Genomic DNA, 13,450 nt, shown 5'->3' on the forward strand with positions numbered 1-13,450 from the left:
TTTGAGGATGACTCTGATTGTCTTGCAAGAGGAATTAGCAAATCTGAGGGCTACTCAAGAAAATGTGGCTGAAACAATGGTGCTGCACAGAGGGAGATTGATAGGCAACGCCAAGAATTGAATGAGCGACAGGCCGACATGGACCGCCAACAGAGGGATGTCACTGCCGCTCTGGAGGCAGCCATTCAGTTGGCCCAAGGACAGCATGCACATGCCTCCCAACTGGATCAGCCACCTAGTACGCAACCACAGCAAGGTCCACAATCAGAATCATCCCCAACATCACCACACTCCGCCTCAACCGACAAACCCTCAGAGGCTGGAGCAACCCCCTGCTACTCAACAAGATAGGCCACTCCAGAATCCTAAGCAACAACCACCTTATCGCACTAGTCAAGATAATCCCCAGCAGCAAAGGCAGAGTAGGGCTGGGCAGCATCCTCGGAGCCCTAGACGCCAAACTGCCGAGGAACCAAACCCACCGAATAGGGGACAACGTCCTTCTGCAGGCAGAAGGCAGGTTGAATCAGGCTCTGCGGCCAAGGGTCCCCCACGACATAATAATGCCCAGGGACCTACCGATCAATGTAGGCCTCCACCTGTCAGTCGGGACATGCCAGCAAGGGGAGGGGGAAATAGTGCGAACAATAGGTCGCACCATAATCAGTCACAATTTAGAGATGGCCATGACTATAATGAGGCGTATTTGGGCAGAGGAAATGTTGGTCTGCGACAAGAAGAGATGGGTGGAGAACAGAACCCTCCACCAAGAGAGAATTGACTAATGAGCCAGAATGTTGGGGGGCAGCCTAGACAACCCAACGTCTTTGATCGACTAGGCGCGAGCGAGCAAAGGCGTAGGGAGGAAGATTTGAGGGATATTCTCAATGATAGAAGAGAAAGACATGACAAGTATGCCCCTCCAGCACCAGTCGCTCCAATAGTGACAGACATTGTACAGGCCCAACTCGATGCTTTAAATCAGGTCGTCCAACAACTAGTGGGGAACCGGACATCCCATATTGAATTTGACCAGAGAAAGGGCACTTCGTTTGTGCAAAGAATCGTGATGGCCGAGAATCCAAGCAAATTTAAGATGTCGTTCTTGCCCAACTTCACTGGATTAGAAGATCATGTATCTCACATGAACAAATTCGAGATACAAATGGACATCCAAAAGGTATCAGACGATGCTCGGTGCAGAATCTTTCCAGCCACCTTGTCCGAGACTGCTCAAGAGTGGTTTTTCAAATTCCCTCCGACCAGCATAATGTCTTGGGAAATTTTCGTGAAGGATTTTTACGGGCAGTTTTATGCTGGTTGAGTACATCTGACCGAAGCCAATCAGCTGGTCGAGATACGCCATAAGGAGGGATTACATTCAATGATTCATGCAATTCGTTGCTGGGGCTAAGACGGTTGGCGATGAAGGAAAGATGATGGCTCTTACTGCTGGAGTACGGCGCCATTCATGCCTTTGGAATAGTTTGCAGAAGAATGGGGTCAAGAGCACCCAAGAATTTCTGGACCGAGCAGACAGGTACATTAAGCTCGCGGAGGCCATTGCCAACGAAGGGAAGTCACCCACATACGACTAGGGACTGAAAGAAGATCCCACCAAAGCCTCCAATGGGTCTGGAAAACCCAATGGCAACAACAAAAATAATGGGAAAACGGAGAAAAAAAGGTGAACCACGAGCCGGCAACATCTTATAACAAGCGCCCGAAACAAAATAGATACGAGCCGAGGTTTACCAATTATACAGCCCTAGTCGATAGCAAAGCAGAAGTGTACCAGGACACTAACACCACTGTTCCCTTCAGACGACCAGCCCCAATCAGGAAAGATATCTCCAAGAGCGATACTACTAAGTTTTGTTGTTTTCATAACGACTATGGTCATGACACCAACGAGTGCAACCAGCTTAAAGATGAGATTGAGTTCCTTATCAGACAAGGACACCTGAGGAGATATGTGTGAGCCGCTGGAGGTTCTCAGTGAGAAGCTCAAGGAGGAAATGAGCAGGCACCTGTACGCCAACACTTGCCCCCTTTACAGCCAACTCCGGCTACTAGTACATTGCTGACCATCAATAGTAGCCCACACCTAGCGGGTTACAATGGAAAGGCAAGAGAAAGATATGCTCGAACATTATGCCATGACCAAGATATTGAAATGATGAACATAGAGGAGCAAACTCCCAAAAAATCTCGAACAGAGGAAGAATTGAAAACTTTCTCTAAGAATGACGCTCAACATGTTCGATTCCCCCATTCAGATCCTCTGGTCGTGGATGTCCAGATCACTAATATGATGGTCAAGCGAGTATTGGTGGATACAGGAAGCTCAGTCAACATTTTGTATAAATCTTAACTGGAGAGAATGAAGTTCTCAGTGCAAGATTTGGAACCATGCAACCAAACCTTTTATGGTTTTTCTGGCGAGGGCTCGCACCAACTGGGTCGATCAGACTTCCAGCCACAGCAGGAGTGGCACCTACGAACAGGACATTACTCACTACTTTCATAGTAGTTGATTGTCCTTCTGCATATAATGTTGTGATTGGAAGGCCTATTCTAGTCAACCTGCAAGCCGTGACCTCAGTTTGGCACTTGGACATGAAATTTCCAACCGACGTAGGAGTGGGATGGGTATCTGGAAACCAACATGAAGCACGGGAATGTTATAATTCCTTGATTACCGAGGCAAAAAGAGGAGGATCGGGGGGAAAAGTCGAGAAAATATTATTGTTGGCAAATGAAGTACAAGCCCAATAAGGTGAATAGGTCACCAAATAGGGTGTTGCCCAAAGTGAGGATAGAGACTTAGATCCTCACTTTGGGAATTTTGAAGAAAATGTGGGATCCGTGGAGAACCTCGAAGAGGTCCAACTAGAAGAGGCAGATCCGACCAGGGTTGAAAAAGTCGATAAAAACTTAGAGACAACAACAAAGAAAAAACTGGTGGAATTTTTGAAGGAGAACCAGGAGATGTTTTCCTGGTCGCATAAAGATATGGTTGGGATTGATCCAGCAGTTAACAGCCATGTCTTAAATATAGACAAAAAATTTCCACCAGTGCAACAAAAAAGAAGGCTGCTCGAAAAAGACAGATCAAAGGCGTTAAAATATGAAGTCGAAAAGCTGAAGGAGAACAAATTCATCAGGGTAGCATTTTATCCATCTTGGGTCTCTAATCTTATACTGGTTCCCAAGCCGAATGGCATGTGGAGGACGTGCATGGATTTCACAGACCTTAATAAAGCCTGCCCTAAGGATTATTTCCCACTCCCAAGGATCGACCAGTTGGTCGATGCTACATTATGGCATGTGATTTTATCATTCATGGACGCATACTCTGGGTACAATCAAATCAGTATGCATCCACCTGATGAGGATCACATTAGCTTTCGAACGGATACAGGGCTTTACTGTTACAAAGTAATGCCTTTCGGTTTGAAAAACGCTGATGCGACTTACCAACGACTGGTCAACCATATGTTCAGAGAACTGATCGGCGTTAGCATGATAGTATATGTCGATGACATGGTAGTTAAGTCAAAGGAGGCTGAAGAGCACATCGAGGACTTGTGAGGATGCTTCAACATCTTGAGCACATATTAGATGAAGTTGAACCCCCTCAAGTGTTCCTTTGGTGTTGGATTAGGGAAATTTTTGGGATTCATAGTAAACACGTGAGGAATCAAAGCTAATCCCGAAAAGATCAAGGCCCTGATCAAGATGCAATCACTTTCCAAGATTAAAGATGTTCAAAGCCTAACTAGGAGGATCGCCACCCTGAGTATATTGTATCCAAGTCATCAAACAAGTGTGTTCCATTTTTTAATCTACTCAGAGGCAACAAGAAGTTTGAATGGACAGAACAATGCGAACAGGCTTTTCAGGCGCTAAAGTCCCATATGTCGCAACCACCAATCTTGTCCAAGTTGGTCGAAAAAGAAACTTTGTTCATCTACTTGACAGTCACGGAGTATGCTACTAGCGCTGTTTTGATCAGAGAAGAGGACCATGTTCAAAAAGTTGTGTACTATGTAAGCAAGATGCTAGTAGGAGCAGAGTTGCGGTATCTACCCATTGAAAAGTAAGCCTATTGCTTGATTCTGGCCTCCAGAAAGCTGCGACCATACTTTCAAGCTCACCCCATCGTGGTACTCACTGACCAGCCATTACGGCAAGTCTTGCAAAAACCAGAAGTCGCTGGATGATTATTAAAATAGGGCAGTTGAACTTGGGCAGTTCGACATTTCTTATTCTCCACGAGTAGCTGTGAAAGGACAAGCTCTAGCAGACTTTGTCGCAATATTCACAGGGATCCCAATTAGCGAGTCAATAGAAGGAGCTGAAAGTCAAGATCAAGCTCCTTCATGGAAATTGTTCGTAGATGGCTCTTCCAACGAGCAGAGTGTTGGAGTAGGATTGATCTTGATTACCCCAGAAGGACATCAGTTCCATTGTGCAATCAGATTCAACTTTACAGCGTCCAATAATGAAGCCGAATACAAAGCTCTGCTCGCACGTTTAAGACTAGCCAAGGACATGGACATAAAGTCACTAGAATTTTATAGCGATTCCCAGCTAGTGTTCAATCAGATTATGGGAGAGTATCAGGCTAGGGGTCTCAAGATGATCGCTTATTTGAACAAAGCAAAAGAATTATTGGCGCAGTTTGAAAAGTATACTCTCAAGCAAGTACCTCGCGATCAGAACTCGAATGCTGATGCCTTGGTCAAGCTAGCAAGCATGAAGGATGCTGACACCTTGAACATAGTACTAGTTGAACATTCGTCGACACCGAGGATCCAAGCAGAAGAGTCTTCACTGATGATCCAAGCGACAGACACATGGATGACGCCCATCATTAAATACCTTGAGCAAGGATTGCTGCCAGCGGAAAGAAACAATGCAAGAACCCTCCAGAGATAGTCGGCTCGATTCATTCTGGTCGGTAGAATTTTATATAGAAGAGGGTACTCGTTGCCTCTGTTAAGATGTGTTTCTAAGGAAAAGGCCAAGGAATTGATGAAAGAAGTGTTAGATTAAGCTTATACAGGATCTTTATTTATTTTCATGTATATCTAATATTAAACAAATTAATATGAGATAGCCTAAAACATGTTTCTAAAATTGAATTCAAAGAGAAACAAAGAATAGAATACTTACAGTATACGCAGCGGAATTAAGAGTCCTTCCTTCAGTTTCTCTAACTCTTGTATCCTTTCTGTCGCAGAGTATTATCAAGAAACTGAACCGATCTTCTATTTTCTTCACAATCTTCCAATGTATCCTTAGAACCACCTAGACTAGTGTGGGAAATTCTCAACACATGAGATAGATATAGTGAGAAGAAGATAAAATAACAAAGAGGCTTAGAAAAGGACTTGTGTTTAGAGATAATCTAAAACTATCAGAAAATTTTACTTGTGACTTATCAAAACTTGTGTTTTGACTTCTCTCTAAGAACTCATTTTATAGACTCAATTAGGCCATTTAATTTATTTAAAAATCACTAAAATAATAGCCATTTTGAAGCCCTAGGTCGAAATTATCATGGGCTATAGGCCCGTGAAATTTCCCATTTGATTATAAGCCCATTGGACTTCAAATCAAGGCTTGTATTATTTTCTATTGATTTAATTAATTAAATAATTATTTAAATCCTTTATCAAATTAATTGTTTATAATTTGAACCTTGATTTAAACTTATTTATTAATTTAGATAACAATTTATCTTAATTAATAAATCTGCCATAATTTCTCTTTTCTTCTCAAAATTACACAACTCTGTGAAACTATCCAAAATTGACCTGGTCAACTTTGATAATTCTAATTGATGATTAAATCAATTAATTGAGACTATCTAGGATTTTATCCAAGGTACAATGGGGACCATGGGCCTATAAAATCAAGCTCCAATAAGTTATCATAAATCTTACAAATAAATTTACTAACTTATTAATTCCTCGTGACTCCACTATAGACTTGGAATTGCACTCTTGAATTCATAGAACGCTCTATAACAAATATAGATACGCTATTAATTATCCATTGTTACAACCATAATTGTCACTCAATCCTCTATAGACGGTTTACAATGAGATAGGAATAAAATACCGTTTTACCCCTCATTGTATTTTATCCTTAAAACACTTAGTTCCTTGTAAATGATATTTCAGTAAACTAATTTAATTACTGAAATGAGATCTCTATCATTTAACACCTTGAACCAAACTAAAAGGAAACCATCGTTTCACTTCTTCATCAGAAGCTATAGATGTTCATATATATGATTAACACTCCCACTCAATTATACTACCGAGTTCCCAAGATGTAAGTATGGGCTAGTCTGTAGGGTAAGCTGGTAACGAACAAGTCAAAGAACTCAAATAATACAATCAGTTAGAATACTAACTACTCAGAATTGATATTGAATCAACATATGATCAACTATATGATATGACTAGAATAGATAATAACGGTATGTTTACTTATCTTATCAACTGTAAATATCGGTCATGTCCGATGTAACAAATACATCTGATCTTATCTACTTTGCTAATGTTTTGGAAAGAACATAACACTGTAATGTGTAAGTAGATCATATCGTAGATTGGCAAGTCAGTGTAAATCCGGTGCACTGACTAATCTTAGGACTAACTTATTTTGAACATATAATCATATTTATATTCCATTGTGATTACGTCACTATAAATAAGATTAGCTATATGCTCGGGATTTAATAGAAATTTATATTAAACAAATAATCATGAAAATAAAACATGTGAGCAAAGTGATTGACCAAGTCAAAAAATGATTTATATTCTTTTATTGATAATAAAATGAGATTACAAAGAATTTGAGTTTTAATTAGGGCATAAAACCCCAACAAGAAGTCCATGAAGGTTTTTGTGGAGATCACACTGGGGGGCAGAGTTTGTCAAAAAAGATCCTAAGGCAAGGATATTTTTGACCTACCATGAATGAGGACTCTATTGATTTTGTTCAAAAATGTGACAAGTGTCAAAGATTCTCCAAGATACCTCGAATAGCCCCAAATGAGCTCAAACAGATGCAAAGCCCGTGGCCATTCGCAGTATGGGGGATTGATTTGATCAGGTCTTTACCCACAAGAAAAGGGAATGTCATGTATGCAGTATTTGTTGTTGACTACTTTACAAAGTGGGCCGAGGCTGAGCCACTTGCAACAATAACGACCAAGAAGGTATTAGACTTTGTTGTCAAGAACATCGTATGCCGATATAGGTTGCCAAGAAAATTGTCTCTGATAATGGCACACAATTTGACAGTGATCTTTTCACTGATTTTTGCGAGAGGCACAGGATTATCAAGAGTTTTTCTTCGGTAGCTCATCTGCAAGCAAACGGATAGGTTGAGGCTGTCAACAAGACCCTGAAGGACACCCTGAAGAAAAGGCTTGAAGAAGCAAATGGGGCATGGCCAGAACAACTACAAGAAGTCCTTTGGTCGTATAGAACATCCCATCGAACAGCAATAGGCCATACTCCATTTTCTTTGGCCTATGGGTATGAGGCCATGTTTCCTATTGAGCTCAACCCACTATCACATAGAAGGCTAACATATGATCAAGGCACTAAAGATCAATTATTGATGGAATCTTTCGACTTGGTTGATGAAAGGCACGAGCAAGCTCAACTTCGAGTTGCAGCTTATCAGCAAAAGGTGGCTCGATATTTTAACTCTAAAGTACGAGAAAGAAAATTTAACGTTGGAGATTTGGTTCCTAGAAGAGCTTTTCTCAACACTTGCGATCAAGCTGTCGGAGTGCTCAGACCTAACTAGGAGGGTCTGTATTAGATTGAAGAAGTTCTTCAACTAGACACATATAAACTTGCTCGCTTAAATTGAGATCTCATTCCTTGATATTGAAATGGAGAACACATGCGCAAGTATTATCAATAAACAGTTCTTTTTAAGGAACTGTCTTGTATTAATTTCACTTTTTACAAGTTTATGAATAAGGGTTGGTCAAATATATGACTGATCGCTTACAATTGTAAGATCAATTTTTGATCACTCGTACAGACACAATCTTATCCATTTATTATGAGAAATAAAAGGAAATGTACGCAGCTAGTTATTCTTGCCAATTATTGTATGTATTACAAGTATTTGCTCATTACGTGTGTTGTTTTGCTATATTATCGTTTTAATTACAAGTATGCAAGCAGTAATGTTCGAACAAGACTTGGTCATGGCAAATGACCGAGGTCCTTGAGCTCCTTGATCACTTGGAGGGCATATAAGATACTAAGCGAGCAAAGCATATCAACTAGCATATGTAAACACACGAGCAAAATAAGGGAAAGCATAGTACGACACTTAGAGTATTTTTCAAAAATTTTGGATTTGTAAGATGAAAACAAAGTGCTATTCTAAGTTCGGTCATACGAGCAGATGTTATAATAAAAGCAAATATTATAATATCAAAATGAAATGTTTAACACCGCGAGCAGTTGCTGCTTGGATGTAATTAATGATTAAAAGGAAGTTGCCCTACGCAACAAAAAATTGTCTCGACATTACGAACCATAGTTCGTATGTCCCAGTTACAAAAAAAAATAATATAAATAAAAAATAAATGGATAAATCACTAAGAAGCCAGAGGATCTGGCTGGGATTGATGGTCGACCGTGGTCCCTGCCTCCTCTTCAACACCCTCAATGCCTGTTGCCAAGGAGATTTCGAGGATTTCTCCTCTTCTAGGCGAGCAGCGCATCTCATCAGTTTGAGTTTCCTTGCATGCTCAGGAAGGTAGTTGAATTTTTCCTCTGGATTGATCTTCCAGAATAGGTAGAAGCAGTTGAAAGTTTCCCCTTTGAACTTCTCTAGGTTCCGAGCATTTGTTTCCTCGAGCAGCTTTACTCGCCCCTCCAGCTCGATGACTTCCTGCCGGCTGGCCACCAACTCATCCTGAAGTTTGGACGCTTCTTTGAAATTAATCTCTGAAGCTTCCTTGAGCTGGTTTTTGCTAGCAGTAATTTTGACCACTGCTTCTGGATTCTTTTTTAGCTCTTCGCTCAGACAGACGACCTACTCTTCGCATGCTTTGGCCTTCTCTTTGCATGCTTTAGCGCTCTCCTCACATGCTTTGATCTCCTCAGCATGCTTGGCATCAGTATTCTCAGAGCGACGCCAACCAGTACTCATGGTCAGAGCACCCTGCGATCAGAGAGAAAGTAACGATGTTAGTATAAGTGAAAGGGCGAGCTAGCCAGCTAAAACACAGAAAAGGTTGTAACTTACACTGAGTATTTCATGGTGGGGATGCTGCTTAAAGCTTCCTGGCTACGATGGTGTCTTGACAGTTTTTGCAGCTTATCGTTAGCCGAGCTATATGCAGTTTTCAAGATAGCCTCGACTTGAGTTTTTCTTGACTGCTCAGGAGGAGTTGGGTCACGAGGAGTCGAAGGAGTTGTGTTGCAGGGAGCTGGAGGAGGGGTCGTGTCCTTGGAAGGTGTTGGTGATGGAGGGTCCTCTGTTCGAGCCCTCGAAGGCTTCTTTGGAAGGCATGACTACAAAACAGAAACAAATGATCAGATAAGGAAATTAAAGAAGAAATAAAATAATAGAAAGGGAAATTCTAAGTAATATACCTGAGCAATTATTACTGGTCGCTATATTATCTATAGAACTACAGCTACACTCACTCTTTGCCTTGAAGAAGTCCGAATTAAAATTTCTGGTTGTAAAATTAAAATTGCCATCCCTATCGAATAGATGATAAGGGATGGGCAAGCTATCTAAAAGTGAAAGATCTATACCGTTCTCGTCAAGGATTCAGATATAGTGCCAATGTATTCCGACAATTTTTGTTTCCCCCTCCCATGTTGGCCAGGGGTAGTAGCAGCTCGGGTGTTGCTGGGTGGTTCTCGAATGGTCACTCCCATTGGTCGTCGCCTTTGGGATTGTGACACATCTTGCTGCTGCTCAGGGATTTCTAGTCCAGTACCCTCTCCAGTGGCACTCCCCGCGGTGGACTCCCTCACTTCCTGGTGAGGTATCAGAAGGCCTACCAACCTAAGGTTGCTTTCAAAAACCAGCTCCTTGACGATTTTTTTGATGTTCGTCATGCTGGCCAATGCTGCAGCCCTGATCTCCATCTCTGGAGTGGGGTCTGGTCGATACCATGGGCCTAGATACAACACTAATGCTCTAAGGATAGTGAAGGAAACACCGATAAGAAAACACACAACCAGAAATTGAGAAATTTACTTCTTCGCACGAAGGCCAGATTATTAGCGACCAAGTCTGTTGTGAGGAAGTACTCCTGGAAGTATTTTACCACGTTGGATTTATGGGTAACATTACTTAGGAATACACGAGCAATTTCCTTGTGGCAGAAGTGGAAGAACCCCGTATTATTCTAGTTGGGGTTAGATTTGAGATCAAAGAGGTAATTGATCTCATGGGGTGTTGGCACAAGCCATTTTTTATGGTTGTAGGGGATATAGAGTGTTGATAGCACTCTATATCCATTGGGTGTTATTTGGAAAGGGGCCACCTCGAAGTAGTTGGCCACCCCTTGAAAGTAGTCGTGCAAGGGCAGGATTGCCCCTTCCTTGATATAAACCTCAACCAGGCGCTAAAGGTGCCCCTAGGAAAGTTTTCCCTCTGGTCGGGTGTAGACTGAACTAATGTAATCCCAGGAAGGCCATACTTCTTAAGATATTTTGTCGCTGTCCTAGCTGATATAACACTATGAGGTGCAAGATACCACTCGACTTCGTCTTCAGCTCGAGGGCCATCGCGAGGCCTAGCTTTGGGTTGAATGTCAGGAAATGCGAAGTTTATAGGTTGAGGATTAGTTGGGGGGTCCTCAGCAGGAGAGGCAGGTTGGTCAGATGGCGAGTTGGTTGCTTTCTTCTTTTTACGAGCAGTGTATTTCACACGACCCATGTTAAGTTGACTGGTCAGAGGGCTGGTTGGAGGGTTTTGCTGTGAAGATGGGAATTCAGAGAACAAAAGTGACAGTTGTTCTTGGTCCTCGAACAATAGTGCAAGAGGGTCGTTGTCTATTGGCCTCTCACCTCCCCAAGGATCGTGTATGAATATCTGAGAAGAGTATAGGGGAAGTGAGAATCTACAACCAATACATAGAAGGAGAAGTATAAGGATAACGTTGCTCATGCATAAAAGTTAAGCTTTTATACGACTAGCAGCATCCTAATATAAACACTCCAACACATGCGAGCAGTTTGGAAAAACAGATTTAAAAGTGGAAATGAAAAGTTTTTTCAGAAAAGTTTTTTTTGAAAAACTTTTCGACTCCGAAAACAGGCGGGAAAAACCCTGTTTTTTCCGAAAGCATAAAAATCGAATTTTCACTTCGATTTTGGGCCTTAAAACAATATTCCTACTTCCCACACTGATTTCTAAGCCTCACTTAATATGTTTTACTACTTAAAATTCCTATCCTATCATGTTTTTTCATATGAACCCGATTACCCAAATTCTATTTTCTCAAGAACATTCAAAACTCACACTAGAAAACTTGTGAAATTCATTTTTGATTGTATAACAGAGACAATGAGTTCAAAAAATTACTTGGATTGCAGATTGCGAAGGAGTCGCGGGTGTCGTTGCTCGAAGTTGATTGAAAACGTCTCGGATCACCGAAGTTTTCTTGGTTTCCCTTGAGAGTTTTTCTGAGTTCTTGAGAGAGATAGATTTGGTAAAAGGTAAAAAGTAACTTATTTATACTGATCGTGGCACAGTTAAAGAAGTAATGATGGGGGTATGTTTTCGATGCGTGGGAAATCGTGTTAGCCGTTGAAATATTTTTGGGAAACTGTAACATTCATGATTGCTTACTTTTTCGAAAAGGTGCTGACATATGTGACAGGTAAGACGAAAAGCTGGTTGAGTAAGTTTATTATATGTTGATCGCAGTAAAATAAACTTGGGGGGAAAATGTTTACCCAAAAAAGATTTACCTGATGACGTGGCAAAATTAACATGCACGTGGGATACACGTGACCATTTAAGTGAGTACGTTCTGTTCGACCATTAACCAGAAGAGAATTCACTCAGTAGACGACATCTTTTATGAGCGACCAGTCTGGTCGCAGCATTTCAGATATTTTCTACAGATGTGTATTTTCACATTTATGTAATAATTGTGATTTCCATGATTATTTAAATACGCTTATATTAAATGTAATTAAGGCCCATCGGCCCATGAGGAACTCCTTGAGCCTATAAATAAGACTCATAGGGCTGGAGATAGGGGATTTTTTGGGAACTCTGAGACTTTTGATCTTGAGAGACTGAGAGAGAATTATAGTGTTTTTATCCACAACTTGTATTCATCTCCAAGCTTGTGAAACTCGTGAACCCTAGTTCATTGATCACAGGTTTTTGGAGTTCTACATTAATAAGAATACTAAGTGGGCATAGGTCATTATCATTACTTGGGGCCGAACCACTCTAAAACTTTGACGTCATTTATCTTTTTGGCTTGAATTCATCTTGTTTTTATCGTTTTACTTGACTCCGTGTCGTTGACCAATTCAAGGGTCAACAGTACATAAGCTACATATATACAATAATTAAATTCATTTATTTATTTCATTAAAACTATTGTCTACTACAATTTCTTTAAGGGCACAATTCTCAATACAAACATGTGTTGGGCACAAGAAACGAAAAAGGAGAGAGAATGGATAGTGGATCATCAACAACATCTTGGCTCATCTCATCTAAAAATGAACAATTTTTTTCTTGAATAGTAGGATCACCCTTTTTATCATTTTCAACCTTAAAATATAAACAAAACAAAAACCCTTAACGCAATAAACAATAGCTAAAAAAACATCTAAAAAAAATATATCTTTAGAATATAAAAATGATATCGATATGCTGAAATGAAAACAATAATTAAATAACATGACACAAAAAATAAATTAGGTCATGAATATGAAAAACAACACAAGATCGATCTTGGATAAACACCATAACAGCTATGGCCTAATCCAAAACATGTATAGTCAAAGCAAAAGCAACACCAAAGCAACAACAAGTCAACATTGTCGTAAATATTTGAAGAAGAAGAAGGAATATAGAAAGAGATGGAGAGAAATGTTTTGGGCTTGAGTAACAAAGAAAGAGCGATAATGGGCGGTGTATCACTGTCCACGTTTACCACCTGCTTCTTCAAAAAAATACTCAACAAAGGACGCTACGAAAACACCACAATCACTACAAAACAAAGAGAAAAGCAACATATAACTAATAAAAAAATTAGAAACTAACAAAACAGAATAATACTTGAAATATAAACAAAATTCAATAGATATTTGCTTCTATTGCTCGGGAAAATCCTAAAACAACAACCCAATACAACCTAAACACCGAAAAAGTCCAACAAAAACCCTAAAATAACACTTAATAA

General features: G+C 40.4%; 1 protein-coding gene across 1 annotated transcript; it reads left to right on the forward strand.

Moving 5' to 3' along the window:
* The first annotated feature begins 211 nt into the window (after nucleotides 1-211).
* LOC133825310 (uncharacterized) lies at nucleotides 212-781 on the forward strand. The gene has a single exon (XM_062258273.1). The coding sequence runs from the start codon at nucleotides 212-214 to the stop codon at nucleotides 779-781; it is 570 nt and encodes a 189-aa protein (XP_062114257.1).
* Nucleotides 782-13,450: the final 12,669 nt, after the last annotated feature.

This window comes from Humulus lupulus, chromosome 1, assembly GCF_963169125.1.
Source record: "Humulus lupulus chromosome 1, drHumLupu1.1, whole genome shotgun sequence".
NCBI classification, from domain to species: domain Eukaryota; kingdom Viridiplantae; phylum Streptophyta; class Magnoliopsida; order Rosales; family Cannabaceae; genus Humulus; species Humulus lupulus.